At 43.7% G+C, this 19,723-nt stretch overlaps 2 protein-coding genes across 3 annotated transcripts; one reads left to right on the top strand and one right to left on the bottom strand.

Moving 5' to 3' along the window:
• Window positions 1–586: 586 nt before the first annotated feature.
• LOC133890741 (26S proteasome regulatory subunit 4 homolog) lies at window positions 587–5,845 on the bottom strand. Of its 2 annotated transcripts, none has more exons than XM_062331259.1 (5): window positions 5,168–5,843; window positions 4,189–4,434; window positions 3,610–3,996; window positions 3,383–3,523; window positions 587–871 (listed from the first exon to the last, which is right to left on the bottom strand). In XM_062331259.1, the coding sequence occupies exons 1-5, from the start codon at window positions 5,648–5,650 to the stop codon at window positions 788–790; spliced, it is 1,341 nt and encodes a 446-aa protein (XP_062187243.1). In that variant the 5' UTR covers window positions 5,651–5,843; the 3' UTR covers window positions 587–787. The 2 variants fall into 2 exon arrangements, with proteins under 2 accessions (XP_062187243.1, XP_062187244.1); XM_062331260.1 differs by lacking the exon at window positions 587–871 and adding an exon at window positions 2,096–2,842 and having other exon boundaries at window positions 5,168–5,845.
• An 11,154-nt stretch (window positions 5,846–16,999) lies between these two features.
• On the top strand, window positions 17,000–19,143 carry LOC133891438 (pyruvate decarboxylase 2-like). The gene is made up of 4 exons (XM_062332150.1): window positions 17,000–17,682; window positions 17,786–18,436; window positions 18,571–18,688; window positions 18,784–19,143. Exons 1-4 carry the CDS (start codon window positions 17,000–17,002, stop codon window positions 19,141–19,143), a joined length of 1,812 nt encoding a protein of 603 aa, XP_062188134.1.
• Window positions 19,144–19,723: the final 580 nt, after the last annotated feature.

Below are 19,723 nucleotides of genomic sequence, written 5' to 3' on the forward strand. Positions count from 1 at the left end.
CGCAAGATTTGTGGTACCATGAACAAGACTGAAGCGTATAATGTAAGAGCCAAGCAGGAAGCTATACTTGTGTAGCGTACCGAGGCAATCTGGTTGCAGCTACAAGCAAACGATCGCTATTTCTCTTGCACTTACGGCATCCAAAAAGGATATCCCGTTTAAACTATAAATAAACTTTGCTGCGCGATCACAGTAACAATTTCGAGATGGCCGAGTTGGTCTAAGGCACCAGGTTAAGGTTCAAATCCCACTCTCAACATGTTACTTTTTTTTCTTTTTCTTTTTGCCTGTCTAAATTACTCATCTGCGCTGCTGATCGATTACTTTCTCCATCTGCAAAATAAAGGCATCGTTTTGCTGATCGTTTACTTTCTTTATTTTGTTTCTCTATGAGTTCTTGTTAACACATTGACAGAAATCTATCTGCGAAACATGTCTTTATTTTGTTTCTATAGGAGTTCTTGTTAACACATTGACGGAAGCACTATGGAGTCTGGACTAGTGTAACAACATGCGAATGTTATGGTAGTGGAAGGAAAGCGCATGAACAAGCGACAACTGACCACACCAGAAGACGAGAGAGAAGTTGTTTCTGAAATGAAATTTAATCCTTTAAAATCAAGCAAATAAACCAGACAATTCCATCCTTTCGCAAATGATATCTCCAGCATTTTAATGCCAAGTTCAATCCAGGACTCCCCTCTTTTCAGACCAAATCAACATATCCAAGGATAACAAGAAATACTGCTACAAGGTTAGTCTGACACTGAAGACCAGTGACCAATTCTCACATGTAGAGGCCATCCGGGACACCTTCCTTCTTCTTATACATCACCTTCTCCTTTGCCTTCTTGAAGTCAGCATGGGTCACCTAGGGAGTCAGAAAACAACAGATCAAGATAAGAACGGCAAATGAAAACCATGTAACAAAATATGCTCAGATGCAACTTTATGTACAAGTACATTGCACAAGGCACACAGCAAAACTTAATGACCATGTGGATGAACATGACATCTTCATACTCTGGAGGAGGAAGCCAAGCAGGTTTTTAAATAAAAACTGCTATCCAAATTCACAGCCAGCTCACACAGTTACACAAGAAACAAATGTTTCACTAGTTCAGGTACTACCACTGAAAACAGCTCAAGACAAGAACCTCAAATAAAAACATGTCATGGTACATGCTCAGACATAATTTTGTGTGCAAGTAAATTTCACAAGGCACACAGCAAAACTTGATGACCCCGGTGGAAGAACATGACACGTCTACACTTTAGGAGGAGGAAGCCAAGCAGCAGTTTTTACTCAACAAGGAACTAATATGTTTGTTTCAGTACTAGTTCAGATATTGGGACTGACAACAGCTCAAAAAGATATTTTCGAAGTGCGTAACATGATGGCACTCTTTGCTATGCAAATGTATCTGGAAGTTAATCAACCATTTTGATTCTTTGTGGTGCCAGATCATGTGCCAAATATATGCCTAACATGTTTGTGGGGGTGGGGGTGTTAAGGGTAAAAGTGTATTTTCCCTTTTCTAGGGTTTGTATCGCATTGTACTATATATCTTGCCCTTTGGGGCTGGCAATATATAAGCTACACATTCATAACATGGTAACAGAGCTCTTGGTTGATCATATATTACCAGCCCCAAAGGGCAAGATATATAGGGCCTGTTTGTTTAAGCTTCTGCTTTTGAGCTTTTCTGAAAAGCTGTGCTTTTGGTTTGTATGAAAAGATATGCTTTTGACTTGTCTGAAAAGCTGCTTTTGGAAATAGGTATTTGGCTTCTACAACAAATTTTTGACTTCTTAGCACATAACTTCTCAGAAAAGCGTCTCTCAGCGAGTTTCTCAGCTTTAGTTTATTTTCCTCAGAAGCAAGCTTCTGGCTTCTCCAGAAGCTCAGCTTTAGTTTATTTTCCTCAGAAGCAGGCTTCTGGCTTCTCCAGAAGCCACTTCTCCAGAACCCCGTTTGTTCTGACTTCTGGCTTCTGACTTCTGGCAACAGCAGAAGCGGAACCAGAAGCAGTAAACAAACAGGGCCATAGTACAAAGGGATACAAACCTTAGAAAAGGGAAAAGACATTTTTACCTTTAACAGGGGGTTGGTCATCCTCATGGGTGGTCGCTGTTCTCGAAAGCTCTAATGAAAGCTAACCAATGGTTCAGCATGATAACAGTTACTTTGGTTGGGATCATCCCCATTTGCATGCGCAATACCCGTCTTTTTAAGATATGTTCCAAGCCAGATATTACCGTTGCTGATTCAATTTCGGACACTTGGATCGGACAGTCTTGCTAATTGGGAACACATAATGAGCCGTTTCATTTGGAGGAAGTGCAATTAGGAGAAGATAATGACCTAGTTACTTGGGGGCTAGAGTATTCTGGAAATTATTCCTCAAGATCTCTTGAAGCAAAAGTACCCACAAGCGTAAGAGTATTTCTTTGGCTACCTTTTCAACACAGAATAGTTGATCTCTGGAAGCAAAAGTACCCACAAGCACAAGAGTGTTCTTTGGCGACCTTTTCAACACAAAATTCAGGCAGCCGCACAATTCAAGAAGATGAATTGGAAAGATAATGAGAATCATATCCTCTGCGATAACCTTGAATTGGTGGGCGGGGGCGATAAGCTTGAATTGGTGGGCGGCATCTTTTTTTTCAATGTAAAATAGTGAGGTTTGTGAGGTGCTGCCTCAGGGATGAACTGCGCTGGTCCTGTGTGCCACTCCCCTTAGCAGGTTTCTTTCAATTATGGATGGGTCATGGGGGTGCTAAGCAGAACCGTGGTGATATTTTTTTGTTTGGCAGCTGTGTGGTGCTCCCTTTGGTTGATCTGCAATGAGATATCAACTGAGAAGAAGATTGTCAAGCAGGCAACTGATGCCTTCTACAAGGTCATGTTTCTAAACAGCAGTTCTGTGATCAAGCAAGGATCAAGCAAGTTATGAATAATCTACAAGCTCAAGCAGCAGTTCTGTGATTTCGGTTGCCCTTGCGTGCGTGTTTCCTCCTTTAGCTGCTTGTAGTTTGTTTTATTTTGGCCTGTAATGTGCACTTGTGCACAGGAATCCCCACTCCCCAGTTTTTCTTTTTATGTTGAACTTAGATCATGTAGCTTCCTTATAAGCTGAAAATTCCTTGGGTCTAAAGACATGATGACACTCAAGTTGGCATGCCACAAATAACCATAACTCTCTACCATATCCAACACCTAAAGAGCGATTCTACCAGTTAGTAAACAGCACGGTCTAAGCTTAATGGAGCCAAGTAGTATTTCTACTTATAGAAAATGAGAGGTTTAATTAATTGAATACTTGTATTCACCCAAAAAAAGATTAAATTTATTGAACCAGAGATGAAAGTTCAGTCTTACCTTCATTCTACGTTCTCTAAGGGCGAGCAATCCAGCCTCCGTGCATATAGCCTTAATATCAGCTCCTGAGAACTCATCTTTGGTCATAACAAACTCTTCCAGGTTCACATCATCAGCTAACGTCATCTTTGACGTGTGTATCTGCACAATTTACAGCTTTCATAAGGATCAAAGGAATTCTCAATCCAGTAATGTAAAGTTTATCATTCACATATGACATGATGTACCTGGAAGATGCGGCGCCTAGTTTTAATATCTGGCAAAGGAAATTCTATCTTCCGGTCTATTCGGCCTGGCCGAAGCAAAGCTGGATCAAGACTTTCAATGCGGTTTGTTGCTAGAATAACTTTAACATCTCCACGCGAGTCAAAACCATCTAGCTGATTCAACAGCTCCAACATAGTTCTTTGAATCTCACGCTCGCCTCCTGAATGAGCATCATACCTCTTTGTTCCAATTGCATCTATCTCATCAATAAAGACTATTGAAGGAGAAAACTCATCAGCCACCCTAAACAGCTCTCTGACTAGTTTTGGACCATCACCAAGATACTTTTGAATAAGCTCACTTCCGACAACACGCAAGAAAGTCGCAGATGTGGAGTTAGCGACAGCCTGCAAAGGCAGTTTCAAGTAATCACTACTCCAAGAATATGCTATTTGAAAAGTACAAAGTAGAAAGAATGCATAATTTGAATAAGCATTAGACAAAGGCATAAATCATGGAGGATCGACACCTGCAAATACTCTTTTAGAAAATAAGCAATGTATTAACGCCCATTATGCATTGCAGGACTGAACACTAACCTTAGCAAGTAGAGTTTTCCCTGTTCCAGGTTCTCCATATAATATGACTCCCTTGGGTGGCCTGATTCCAATGTCTTCATACAGCTCGGGATGGGTCAATGGAAGCTCAACTGCTTCTTTAATTTCTTGAATCTGAGCATCTAACCCACCAATGTCAGCATAAGATTCCAGAGGAGCTTTCTCAACTTTCATCACAGATACCATAGGATCAACTTCATCTTGCAATATACCAACCACAGACAGAACCTGAAGAAGAAAAGATTTGAGTGAGTGAGCTGACTTGAGCATCAATTGAGCACAACTGAGTATATACAGAAATAACCTAGGATAATTCTCTTAATGCCTGTGAAGGACATTAAAATGAACACATGTATAATGGTTGAAAATGAAAAGTAGAGCACCCTTCTGTACGGCACTCAGACATGGAATACAATATCAATCCTCAAATCCTATGAGATAAGAAGCAGCAAAGTAACAGACGAGCAGGAGTAAGTGGACAGCCATCACACTGAATGATTACAGGGGAAAGATCTGCATTATCACCAGATCATAATTAACCCTTAGTTATCGCACATAGGACAAAGCTATGGGTAGTCATCCTTGATATTTTTTATAATGACCTCTAAATCCTAACCTTTCTCAGGTACACAAGACACAAGGTTCCAATAGATTAGCCGACTCTACAGTACAAACCACCAATCCCCAGGGCCATAGTATGCCCATAAATCTCACTTTTATAGTTGGCTTAATTTGTGTGCATACCGGATTGATTCGATAAACAGAACCATAAGATTGCTAAATTCCCCTTCGATTCCACAAATCCCCAACCTAACGACCAACCTCAGATATGGTACACTACCGAACACCCTTGAATCGCCTCTAAAAATCCAACCTTTCCCAATCACAGGTACTAACAGCTAGTACTGGATCGAGGAAGCTAACAACTGCTGGATCCGCGAGTAGTAGAGCGGGTAGAAACCTTGTTGTGCATGAGGATTGAGCATCCCGGCTCGAGCTGGTCCTTGTCGACGAAGGAGAGGATGCCGACGTAGTACTCGGGGCCGACGGACGAGGAGACGATGGCATGGCTCTCGTCGATGATCTCCTCAAGGGATCCGACGCTCATGGGCGTTCCACGGAGGTCGTCGACCTTGGAGCGGTCCTCCTCGGTCTTGCCCTCCTGGGGGCGGAGGCGCTCCTGCGCTGCGACGAACTCCTCCTCCATGAGGAGATAGTCCTTGACCCGCTCGAGCTTGAGGAGGCGGAGGCGGCACTTAGAGAGCGGCGCCACGTTGGGAAGCCTCGCGGCCGCCTCCGCGCCCTTGTGCTTTCTCTGCTTGCGGCCGACGCGGGACGGAGCGGCCGGCGGCTCGAACTTTTTGTCTTTCTTGTCGCCGGCGCCGTCGCCCGGCTTGCGCTCGCCGCCCTGCTTGCCCATCCCACCCGGCGTTCCTTGACCCATTGCCGCCGGTTGGAGGTGGTCGGATTTGGATTTGGATTTGGTGTAGGCGATCTGCTTGGATGCGAGCTCGGGACTCCGGCTAAATGTAAATGCACCTCCCTCGCTCCCCTTTTGTCTCCGGCTTCAACTTCCCCTACAAGCAAAGCAAAGCAAGGGATGAAGGGAAATCAAGCGAAGGGCCGTGTCCTCGTAGACCACCACTAAAGTTGCCCTCTTTCTTCTCCTCATTCTTTTTTTTAAGTTTTTAAGAAATTACGATGATTTAATAAAATTAGTTTGAAGTGTTGAAAAAAAAATCAATACCTCATCCTGCTTTTTCTCGAGAAATCTTGATGATTTCTTTATAATTTTATTATTTCTTTTTTTAACTCTAAATATTTGAAAAAATTTAGTGCCATTCAACATTCATCATGGACGGTGACCATCATGATACGTCCATCAATCATGATTTTTTTTAATGACTCTCAAGGGACTACGACCCTTTTAATAGCAGTACTATAGATGCAAAAGGACCCAACGGTGAGCGTCCAGCTATTGCACATACACCTTTATCGTCAGGCTCTATAAATGCACACGCGTCAGCAAGCACTAGCTCCAAAAGATCAGGAGCCACTACGTTCAAAGTTTGGCAATCCTTCGAAAGGATCTACAGAGTGACGAGGTAAATATCAGGTATGCTACGTGTTATATTTGCAAAGTGAATTATCTGTAAAGTTCTCAGGTGAAATAAGACACTTGAAGAGGAATGTCGTAACTTGCAAGCGAAGGAGTGGAGCAGCCGTGAAGCAGATGGTGCTACAGTATAACACTTACGTCAGGATCTACAGAGTGACGAGGTAAATATCAAGTATGCTATGTGTTATATTTGCAAAGTGAATTATCTGTAAAGTTCTCAGGTGAAACAAGACACTTGAAGAGGAATGTCGTAACTTGCAAGCGAAGGAGTGGAGCAGCCGTGAAGCAGATGGTGCTACAGTATAACACTTACGTCTCTATTCGTCATTAGAAGTATGACTCTGTCAATGCTCAAAAAAGAACTATGCTACTTTATTACAAGAGCGGATCTATCACTCAACATTGATGAGTCTACTGCATTTGAAGATTACATTAAGCAAGCTCATAATCCTAGGTTCACGTATATTTCTAGACAGATAACTACTAAGTATATGGTAAAATATTATAATACGTATTGTAGTAAGCTTAAAAAATTGTTGAAAACATGTACTCTTTTTTCCTTTCTAGGGTTTTCTCATGATGAGTTTTTACCTAAAAAGTTTTTAATGAGGCAACCAAAATATCAATAAAGCTCATTTCTATTTTTAATTATGTGTCCATATTATTTCTAAACCTTTTATTTTATTTATTTTTTTAAAATGACCCACCTTCCACTTGACCTATAAATAGACCACCAGCCCACCGCAGTACCACCCACAAAATCACTTGCGGTCATACATCTCTAATTCCCTATCTTGTCATCTCTCTTTTGTTATTTGCTAGCCACTTCAACAAATTAATTCCATTAATGGATCAAGACGTCGATGACTCGTGGGCATGGCCATTAATATGGCAATATTTTAAAAAGATCTAAAGAGAAATAGACGGGGAAGAGGTAAGATTTGCTAAGTGTAATATATGCAGCAATAAAATATATGCAGGGTTTACAAGTATAGGGCACTTGAGAAAGCATATTACATGTTGCAAGGAAAAAATTTGGAGTTCCTAATGCAATCGTGTAATTTTCGTAATATATATTGTACTTTTTTTTTCCTTCTAGTAGAAAATTTTTTAACGAGACAATCAATCAATAAAGCTCACTTTTATCTATTTTTTATAATATTTTTTTTGATTTTTTTGAAATTTTGAGGTGTTGTTTTTGAATTTTTTATATTCTTAGGGAAATTTTTCAAAAACAGCCACACCAAGCCCAGAGATGACTAAATGGGCCACTCGGGCTGGCCCGACACAGGCCTAGCATGGCACGGCCCGATAGACCCATTTACTGTAACAGGCCGTGTCGTGCCAGCCCGCGTGCCGCATCGTTGGCCCATAGCACGGCCCAGCTTCCACTGTGCCGTGCTGGGCCAGCCCACGGCACGGTCGGCACGACGGGCCCGGCCGGCACGGTGGAGGCACAACGGGACAGGTCAGCACTGTGGAGGCACGACGAGCCCAGCTGGCACGGTGGAGACACACTCGACCCGCCAGCACTCCAAAAATAGGGGGAAAATAAAAAATAATAGCTAAAAGATTAAAAAAATCAAAAAAAAATATAGAAAATAAATAAATAAGAGCTTTATTAATTGATTGCCTCGTTAAAAACCTTTCTACTAGAAGTAAAAAAAAAAAGAGAGTACAACCTATGATTATGCTCCGAAAATTACATGATTTCATTAGAAACTCCAAAATTTTACTTGCAATATTTAATATGCCTCCTCAAGTGTCCCGTTCCATTTGAAGATCTAGCACCTAATCCATTGCTGCATATATTACACTTAGCAAATCTTACATGTTCCCCGTTAATTTCTCTAAAGACATTTTCAAAATGTTGCCACACCCATAGCCATACACGCGAGTTCTCGGCGTCTTGATCCATGAATTGAATATGGAATTGATTTCTTGATGTGAAGTGGCTACTTGGCTAGCAACAGGAAAAGAGAGATGGGTGGCCGATGAGATCACATGGAGTTTGAGATGGTATTTATAGGCCAAGACGAGAGGTGGGTGGGGGTGGGGCCGTGAGGGTCGTTTTCAAAAAAAGTAAAGAAAAAACATTAATAAAATAAATACTTAGAAATAATAGGAACACATAATTAATTCTAAAAATGAGCTTTATTGATATGTTGCCTCATTAAAAACCTTTCTAGCAAAGAAAAAAAGAGTACAACCTAGCTCAGAAAATTTGAAATTACACGTTCTCATCAGCAACTAGATACAAATTTTGGAATGATTCTTCAAGCTCAGTGTTCTCTGCAGTGTGTTGCATTCGTGCTTCAGCTTGTTCTCAACCTTTTACTTGGGTGAGTATTTCAACCATCTCAGTTGACAAATTTGTTCTTCTCGCTTTGATTATCCTTCCAGTAAAACTGAAGGCAGCCTCAGAAGAAACTGTAGATACAGTAACCGTTAACAAATCTCGCTCTAACAGTGAAAGGACTGGATAATTCGTCTTGTGCTCATGCCACCATTGCAGTATTTGAAGCTTTCTTGTTCATGGTTGATAACGTCACTGTCGATGAAGGTAGTTAGCTCCCCTCCGAATGTTGAAATTCCGGTGCTTGTAAACGATCATGACGAAGAGTCTGAACTTCTTGATGAAGAACCTGCACCAAATATTTTCTCCCACGTTGTCATCTTCTTACTTGTTGTGGGTGCTAATGGAGGTTGTTGCAGGCCAACTCCGCCATACTTTGTTTCATATTTACTATAAACTTTGAATAACTTAGAACGAACATTAGTATAATAATTAGAATAATCGTGGCCAAGAGTATCACCTAGAATTGTGAGAACTCTACAGAAAGCTGCAACTTTAGCTCTAGGATCTAAAATAAAGGCAAAGACGTACAACAAAGGAATTTCCTTCCAATACTTTAAGAATTTAGATTTCATAGGAACTACACAATCTCTTAGAAGATTATTATTTTCATAGTTGTTTAAATGAGTAGCAATTTCAACAATATTATGCACTACTAAACAAGATGTTGGATAATAACCTCCTGATAAACTCACAGTTGAATCATAAAAAATTCAAGAAACTCCAGTATCCTTTCGGCAACATACCAATGCGCTTCCGTGAGTAAAATTTGACCCCATGCTGATGGTAATGTGTATGAATAAACACACCAAATGTGCTCTTATATGGTATAATATTTTTAAGCATTAAGAAAGTAGAGTTCCATCTTACCGGTATATCCACAGCAAACTTACATTGACGCACACCCATTGCAATACAATACTGTTTATATGCTGCAATTCGTTGGTTAGAGGAGTTCACAAAAGATATTGCAGTATGAAAATCGTCTAGGTATTGCGACAACCTCTTCGAACTGGATTTTACTTTAAGATTGATAATATGACAAGCACAACGTTGATGTAACAAGAAAGATTCAGCATAGATACTAAACAACGGAGTAAGAATATCCATTGCTCTAGAATTTGCATCGGTATTATCTAAAGTGATAGAAAATATTTTATTCGTGATACAAAGTCTGCAACTACTTGAGATATTTTTTCAGCAATATTTTCACCAGTATACGTGTTGTCAATCAACCGAAAACCTATTATTCTCTTTTCTAATTCCCAATCATTATTAACAAAATGAGCAACCACACTAAGATAATCCTCTCTAACCTTACCAGCTCATATGTCCGAGGTCAAAGCAACTGAAAATGTATATATTTGCAACATTTCTTTAAGCTTGCTACGACACACATTGTAGTATTTTTACCATATCTCTACTAGTTATCTATCTAGAAACATGTGTGAATCTAGGATTATGATCTTGCTTAATGTAATCTTCAAATGTAGCAGACTCACTGATATTGAGTGATAGATCCGCTCTTGCAATGAAGCGACATAGCTCTTTTTGAGCATTGGTAGAGTCGTACTCCCAATGACGAACAGAGACGTCGGGGTTGTACTGTAACACCGTCTGCTTCATGGCTGCTCCACTCTTTCGCTTGCAACATGTGGCGTGCCTCATCAAGTGCCCCGTTCCACCTGAGAGCTTTGTAGATAATTCATGTTTGCAAATATAACACGTAGCATACCTGGCACTTACCCCATCTTCCTCTTTGTAGAACCTCTCAAAGTCTTGCCAAACTTCGGAAGTACTAGCTCTTGATCTTTTAGACCCGGTGCTTGCTAATATGTGTGCACTTGTAGAGCCTAACGATGGAGGTGCTGCTGCATTACCTGCATGTGAACCAACTGGAGGTTCACCGTCGGGTCCATCATCACATGCAGCACTGGTATCAAAGGGGCCGTAGTCCCCTGTGAGTCCTTGGAGAAAAAAATCATGATCTATGGATGTATCATGATCACCAGCATCCATGATCAATGTCGAATGACACTACAAAAATTGCAAATATTCAGAGTTAGAAATAGTCAAGTAATAAAACTAATAATAAAATAAGACTGAACAATGATGCAAAAAAATCACCAAGATTTCTTCAACTTCAAGACAGCAGGTCAGCAGGATGACGGTTTTGGAATTGCTCGGATTTTTTTTTGCAACAATTCAAACTAATTTTGCCAAATTATCGTTAATTCTCAAGAACTTTGAGACAAGAATAAGAGGAGAAAACAAGAGAGAAAATGGTGTTGCTAGTGTGGAATGGAAGGACAGGGTGCTCCTTTATTTATAGGTGAAAATTGTGATTTTTGTAAATTTTTCAAATTTTTTGGAGCACAAACGGTCACAAAACGGCTATAAAATTCAAAAATATCAGGTTAACGGGTTAAACGGGCCATTCCCGGCTCTTTTAACCTGTTAACCCGCATGCCGACCGGGCCCGGAACAGTTACTGTCGGCCTAGGCGTGCCCGCTGGGTCGTGCTGTGCCGGCCCAGCCGTGCCGCCGCACGCCCGCTGGGCCATGCCGTGCCGTGCCTCTGGGTCGCCACGTGCCGAGCCGACGCGGTGAGCCGTGCCATGCCGGGCCAACCGTGCCATGACTGGCCGGCCGTGCCATACTGGGCCGTCGTGTGCCCGGGCCATGCCGTGCCGTGACGACCCGGCTGTGTCTCCTGGGCCATGCCCGTGCAGGCCCGAAATATCCGGGCCGGGCTGGGCTGGCCTACCGTGCTGCACGCTCGGCCCAGGCATGGCCCAAGACTTCGTACCGTGCCGACCCGGCTCATCTACGCTCGGACCGGGCCATGCTTGGGCTGTGCCAACAGTGTCGTGCCTCGGACCGGCCCATGTTGCACGGCCCATTTAGACATCTTTAACCAAGCCCACCATGCTTACCGTGCCTTAACCGTACCCGGACCAACTCGGTACAACACGGTACCTTACATGTCGTCCTGTGGATCAAGTCTCTGGCACGCGGACTAACACAACATGACCTAGTTATCTAGCCGAGCGTGACAGATCATACCTAGATGTGCCCGTGCCAAGCTGGCCCGTCAGCTGAGCAGGCCTTCCAGCACATTGCCATATCGGCTTAATGTGCCAATTTGTTTGCCCCGATTTTGCTTCCTTTTTAAAAAACGAATCGATACAAGAGCTGTCTATTATCTCTACTATATAAAATATGTATTGGTTTCATATCACTTCTTCTTCCTATTCCCCTCTCGTATAATAAAAACCTCTAACAAATAATTTACCCACTTTTATTATCCACTCTCGTACTCTAGCCTCCCCAACTCGTTACCGGCTACTGAGTATAGACTCATTTTATTATTGAAAATAAATAAAGAAATTAAGAAGGAAATTAGCTGATAATCTACTCTCGTTTTTCAAACCACATTTGAAATCAAATTACTGCATTACTCCTCACATATTTGTTCAATAGTGCTTCCATGACGTATCTCCATCACCATAACTTAAGTTTGTGATTGACGTTACCGTGACTAATGTTTGTATTTTTTTACAATACGGAGGCACTTAGCTAGTATATTAATAATAAGAAGAGCCCGACAAGCTAACAACGCTTAGATAATTTAGAAAATTTGAAAAGAACAACTAGATGCACGCTCACTACTCTTAAAGTATTAATGGAGTCCTTAATCTTCGATTAAAAACTTACAAATCACCTCAAGTGCTCTCCCTTGCCTCTAGATGATACACACTATTTATGAATGCTTCTGTCACGACCCAAATTCTTAATCACGTGATTAATCATAATCATGCTTTTAAAGCATTATGTTTAATTTTTGCGTAATTATAATTCGGAATGTTAATGCATTCGTATGAAATCATTTGGATGAGAGAAAGAAATACGGGAGGGAAAAGAATTGATTTCGCAGTGAAAATGGACACCTTTCACTTACATGTGGGCCCTACATGTGGCCCCACCCTCCAACTACGTAAATGGGCTACCCACCTACTCTCTCTCTCCCACATGCTCCCCTCACTCTCACGTGCAGCAGCAGCTGGAGCTTCCCCCTCCCACTCAAGAGCTCTCACTCTCTTTCTCCATTTCTTCTCAAATCCGAGCTCTAAAGAAGGATTGAAGGTATGCATGTGGTACCATTGCATTCTAGAGCTCATAAGCTACTCATCCATCCAATTCATTTTCGTTTTCTTGAAAGATTCAAGTCGGATTTGATGTCTTTTGGTGTTCATGTTTGAAGCACAAGAAACATCGGAGTTCTTCGATTTCCCTCCATTTCCTCCAGTCCTCAATGGTCACCCTGCTCCATAAGGATCTTGAGTAAGTCTCTTAGGCTCCCCATGGCAAGAATTCGTGGTTTGGTTTTTCGATTTTGAGTTTTAGCAAAGTTCATGAGTTTTTGAGGTTTTGAACTAAAATGAGTATTTAGATGAGATTTGATTTAGGATTTGAGTTGCTAAGTTGTTAGCTGAGTTCTAGACTCTCTAAACTCTCCCAAACATATCCACTTTGGAGTGGAAAAGATTACAAATCGATTTGGTAAAGTTTCTCCTCAAATAGAAGCAGTTCTGGAAAGTTCGGAACCCCCAGAAAATTGTCTAGAGGTTCCGCAGTCCGGAACCTCCGCAGAAAAGTGGGGAGGTTCCGCAGAAAAGTGTGCAGGGTCCGTAATTACTATTTATTAGGCGCGTTGAGGGTTGTAAAATTCATAATTAATTCATCCGAACTCCAAACGACGTGAGACTAGTTGCGTTAGCTTCGTATGAGTGTGAAATACGTGTTAAAAATGTTGGAACTCCAGAAAATATTTTTGAAAATTAGTGAGTTAATTAAATATTTTTTGGCTTATTTAGGTCACGGTTAGTTGTTGCCATGTCCTAAAATTATGAAACCACTTTTTTTAGCCTTGTATTAACATCCTCTACACATTAAAAATACTATGAGCCATGAGATGAGTGTTTAAATTCTGTTGGTTAATGAAATACGCGCTAAGGTTTAATGAGTTATTGAAATGGTTTCAATCTTTAACATTGCGTAATTAATTGGATCTAAACCCCTTATGTAGTGTATGACCATGTTTAGGTAAAGTGTGTCTAGTGTTCAAATTAAATCGATCAACGAATCAGTGAAAACACATTTTCTGTCAAAATCTGGGTGTCCGGAGGGTCCGCACATGTCCGAAGTATCTGGAGAATTCTCTGGATAGTCCAGAGTTTGCCTGAGTTGCGCAAATGTCCGGATGTTCCGTATAATTTTGCGGATAGTCCGCATATGTCCGGAGGTTTCGGAGATTTCTCCAGAGGTTCCGCACTTTCAGTAACTTTTCAAATGGGTTTCAGTCCCAATTTTGTTCTAATTCGTATGTTTGCACTTTTAACATGTTTTACGCATCATATGGCATGCATTGTTGCATTTTATCCATACTTATGGCATTGCACGCATTATTCTTTTTAGAGAACGTCAAGCCGATTTTTCAGGAGAGCGAAGGAGTTTTTGGGCAGCCACCTGAACAGCAAGGCAAGCAACTAAGCATATTGATCCCTCTTGTGTAATTAGATAAGTCTAAAATTGATAAATTATGCTTATGTATGTATGCATGTTTAGTGAGTCAGTATCGGGTATCAATGTGTAGAACCTATGACGATTGCATTATTCTACTTCGAATACTTGTGTATTTACATTCCTTGTAGCCGTGAGGTGTTGTCAATGTGCTTAGCCATGCTTAGGTCATTCGGTAGAAGTTGAACGACGGCGTGTCCCATTGTTCGCGAGCATAGGACCTTCTTATGGTTACACACACTTGTTGAGGTTGAGATGGTTGTATGAGTGGTGAGTATGAGATGATGTGTGAGCTGTGCTAAAATGGTGTTTTGTCCTGCCCGGGTGTGGAGTTCCCCTGGGTAGGTCGGTAGAGGAAAACCGAACACTGTAGGCCGCTTGCATCGTTTAAGGCCGATCGTCGGGGTAGTTGGCTTTAGCACTTATTTTACTTACCACATGTTGTGGCTTTGTGGGCGTGGACATCGACGGTGTGAGCGGGCGGGCTTGTAAGCGGTACTAGTTTGCTCCGGGAGTAGTTCTAGTATCGCCGCGCCGAGCGATGCACGCCCCACACGGTTGGGGCTGGTTGGGAAAGGTTGTCACGAGTACACCCTTGTGTGCACTTTAGCGGGTGGTATAAGCCGTATGGTCCTCGTATCGTGTGGGTCCAGGAGTATCCCCCTGCAGGGTGTATAAACAGTTCGAACTGCCGCGCTCTCGGTCATGAGCATGTTATTGTTTCATTTGCACCCGGTCGTAGAGTTTCGAGTATGGTTTGTGGTTCGGTTTGTGGGAGATTGTGATTGTGGGCACTTGTTACTTGTTGATATACATGTTGTTTACAGATACACTTGTTCAATTGTTAGTTGTAGGGTAGTTTTCTTATATTTTGGTTAAGTTTCAGTCGCTCACACATATGTCTAGGATGCTTAGTGCATATGTTTTACTTAACCTGTGGTTCATCCTTGCTAATGATCAATGCATAGTCCTTGGAGTCGAGCTATGTATATATGCTCTATATGGTTTAAGTCTTGCGAGTACCTTCGTACTCATGCCTACGCTTTCAGGTACTCCTGTCGCTGAAGAAGAGGCGGTATTTGGCTACTTCGTGCCCGTCGATGCAGGTGGTGGGCAAGAGTAGTGCATCCTACTCTGGGTGGCCGTGCTTTTGTGATGGAGCCTAAGGGCATATGACTCCATCCCCTTTTGTTGTATAGCTTTTAGTCTTCCACTGTTTAGTTATTTTCTTGGTTAGGAGTTGGGCAGGTTTTAGTCTCCTCCTAGCTCTCTTTTGCTGTAAATTGTGATAACTTGTTGCATACTTAAGAACTTGTAATATAATGTTAATTATTCGGTCTTTCTTAAGCTTTGTTGTGATGTTCATGTTGGAAGGGCATGTGTTCTGATCTTGGGCATAAAACACATGCCGGGACTACCGGGATGATATTCTGGTTAATCATCGAGGTTGTGATTATGAATAATGATCCTCCTGGTGATTAATTAGAATATTATTTGGACAGTTCCTTACAGCTTCTGAGTTGCAAGAGAGATGAATGAAAACCAAGCGAGGACGTATATATAGACTAGGGGACCAAATCTAGCCGTTGCACAACCACTCATTTTTTTTAATCACCGGATGGTTCGGTGCACACGCCTCTGTTAACTTTTTCCACACGTTGATTTGGCAGTTGTCAGTAGCCGCTGCAAAATGCTCTGGTGTTCTTCCATATAGCATCAACGGATAGTCCGGTAAATTATAATCTATTTCATTCGAAAATACCAAACTTTTGTTAAATAGTCCGGTGATGACTCCTTTAAGTCACCGGATAATCCGGTCAATTCAACTCTGATTTTCTCTAGAAAAACGGTCATTCTGTTAAATAGTCCGGTGTATAAGTCTTTCAGATCACCGGATAATCCAGTGCATGTAAATTCAAATTTCTCTGAAAAATGACTCTTTTATTAAATGCTTCAATGCAAAATTCATTCTATCATCGGACAATTCGGTGAGTTCATTTGAAATCTTCACAGAGAAGAAAAATAGTCCGGTGAATATAATCTTTCTCACATCGGATAAGTCGGTGAGAACAAACTTTCTGGAACTCGTCTAATTAATTCGACTGAGTTTTAACTTCTCAACTTCTCTCTCATGGACTTCTTTGAGCTACCTAGTGCTAGATTTTCGCAAGTGTGCATCTAATTATGTCTAGACTCAACTAGGAGGTCGTGCTTTTAGGTAAAGTCTAAAGTCATATGGTTTTATCCATCTTTTACTATTTCTCATATATGATATGTGTATTAATCATACCAATATATTTATATATATATATATATATATATATATATATATATGATATGATCATGCCGCTTGTAATAAATACTGTAAAGATATAAAGAAGATAAGTTATCATACCTCGCCACCTCGCCGTAACAAATATCCACCTGACATGATGACCCATCCATGCCTCAGCTTGGCGCCGCGCTGGAGGAGGTCGGGGCGAAGTGGAAGTGCCAGGAGGATCTTGCACTTCCTCCCAAGCGGCGAACGCTCGACTTGTGCAGTAAGCCACAGGAGGATCTTCTCATTAACAGAAACATATTATTTAACGGAAAGAAATTATATTACGTGCTCCCTACACAAATCTCCGATCGATCCCCCGCGCTTTGCTCCTCCCTCCTCCTCCTCCTCGTCATCCTATAAATAACGGGGAAAAGCAGCCTTGCTTGCTTATCGGATCTCCTCGACTGATCCAATGGACGCCAGCATCGGCTCCGTGGACGGCCACAGGCCCGCAGGCAATGGCGCGGTGGCGTCCGCGCCCGGCTGCTCCTACATGACGTCCGCGCCGGTCTCCACCCCGGGGCCGGGGGACGCCACGCTCGGCAGGCACCTGGCGCGCCGCCTCGTGCAGGTCGGCGTCAGCGATGTCTTCGCCGTGCCCGGGGACTTCAACCTCACGCTGCTCGACCACCTCATCGCCGAGCCCGGCCTGCGCCTCGTGGGGTGCTGCAACGAGCTCAACGCCGGATACGCCGCCGACGGCTACGCGCGCGCAAGAGGCGTCGGCGCCTGCGCCGTCACCTTCACCGTGGGCGGCCTCAGCGTGCTCAACGCCATCGCCGGAGCCTACAGTGAGAACCTCCCCTTGATCTGCATCGTCGGTGGACCCAACTCCAACGACTACGGCACCAACCGCATCCTCCACCACACCATCGGCCTCCCGGACTTCTCCCAGGAGCTCCGCTGCTTCCAGCCGGTCACCTGCCACCAGACTGTGGTCAACAACCTCGACGACGCCCACGAGCAGATCGACAGCGCCATCTCCACAGCGCTCAAGGAGAGCAAGCCCGTCTACATCAGCGTCAGCTGCAACCTCCCCGGCTTGCCGCACCCGACATTCAGCCGCGACCCCGTCCCATACTTGCTCTCCCCAAGGTCTGTCCGGCCTGTTGCGCCTGTTGGACGTCCGTTCGTGCTATATATATATATATATATATATATATTGACCAGGCATGCATGCATGCATGCATGCGTGAAGGCTGAGCAACCAGATGGGCCTTGAGGCAGCGGTGGAGGCGACCGTCGCGTTCCTAGACAAGGCCGTGAAGCCGGTGATGGTGGCCGGCCCCAAGATACGCGTGGCCAAGGCCGGGGAAGCCTTCGTGGAGCTGGCGGAGGCTAGCGGCTACGCGGTCGCGACCATGCCGTCGGGCAAGGGGCTCGTGCCGGAGACGCTGCCACGCTTCATCGGCACGTACTGGGGCGCGGTGAGCACGGCCTTCTGCGCGGAGATCGTCGAGTCCGCCGACGCTTACCTCTTCGCGGGCCCCATCTTCAACGACTACAGCTCCGTTGGCTACTCCTTCCTGCTCAAGAAGGACAAGGCCGTCGTCGTGCAGCCCGACCGCGTCACTGTCGGCAATGGCCCGACGTTCGGCTGCATCATGATGAAGGACTTCCTGTCGGAGCTGGCCAGGCGCGTGCGGAAGAACACCACCGCCTACGAGAACTACCGGAGGATCTTCGTGCCGGAGGGGCAGCCGCCCGAGTGCGAGCTCAGGGAGCCCCTGCGCGTCAACGTCCTCTTCAAGCACATCCAGAAGATGCTCACCGGCGATACCGCAGTCATCGCCGAGACCGGCGACTCGTGGTTCAACTGCCAGAAGCTCAAGCTGCCCGACGGCTGCGGGTGCGATCATATCGATTTAATTACTTACTCGATCGATCATGACACTAGCTATTAATTAGCTAGCTGCTAGCTGTTACATTCATGCAATTTGTTGACTGACCAGAGCAGCTAGCTTGCTGATTTAATTGTCGCAGGTACGAGTTCCAGATGCAGTACGGGTCCATCGGCTGGTCGGTCGGGGCGCTGCTCGGGTACGCTCAGGGCGCCAGGAGCAAGCGTGTCATCGCCTGCATTGGAGACGGCAGCTTCCAGGTCAGCTGATGGCGCGAGTATTATCAATTGCATAGATCTGGATTTGTTCGTGCAATATCGATCTCTTGCTCATCCTGCGTGCTTTGGGTTTGCAGGTGACGGCACAGGACGTGTCCACGATGCTGCGGTGCGAGCAGACGAGCATCATCTTCCTGATCAACAATGGCGGGTACACCATCGAGGTGGAGATCCACGACGGCCCGTACAACGTCATCAAGAACTGGAACTACACCGGCCTTGTAGACTCCATCCACAACGGAGAGGGCAACTGCTGGACCGCCAAGGTGACGTGCGAGGAGGAGCTCACGGCGGCGATCCAGACGGCGATGAGGGAGAGGAAGGACTGCCTGTGCTTCATAGAGGTGATCGCGCACAAGGACGACACCAGCAAGGAGCTGCTCGAGTGGGGATCCAGGGTCTCCGCCGCCAACTCCAGGCCGCCCAACCCACAGTAGAGGAGGAGAAGCATCCCATCTTGCACCGTTTGATATATATAATTGTTCTCCCATTTCGATCGATCGATCGAGTTCAAGTAGCAGCTAGCATACAGACACACTTTAATTTGTGTACCGGCGGCAGCCAAAGTGAAATAACGTACAACTCTTTCTTTTTTTTCTGTACCCCGTTTACTTTTGGATATGTTTTCTCCAAAAGTGCAAAAGATAACCTTATTTTTGATAAATTACAGAGCATTTCACATTAAAAAAAACTCCCATCTAATACACATACTAAACACTAACTTCCTCTAAAATACTACCATATAACTCTCAAATAGTTGGCTCAAATGGCTCAACCAACCTTTCCCTTTATTTATATTCTAGGTTCTTTGACTCATAAATTTCCTAAAATGTCATTCTTTTACAATACACTCATACCTACCATCAAAGATATTTTCGTCCATCGGATGATCGTGGTGCTTTCATGACTTAGTTTCGTCTCGACGCAAGATTCGCAATTATGCTAGGTTCACTCCTCTTTCCCATGATTTTGAGATCAAATCGCGAAACCACATTGCACGCTTCTCAAAACGTGACC

This window comes from Phragmites australis, chromosome 14, assembly GCF_958298935.1.
Source record: "Phragmites australis chromosome 14, lpPhrAust1.1, whole genome shotgun sequence".
In the NCBI taxonomy this organism is placed as follows: domain Eukaryota; kingdom Viridiplantae; phylum Streptophyta; class Magnoliopsida; order Poales; family Poaceae; genus Phragmites; species Phragmites australis.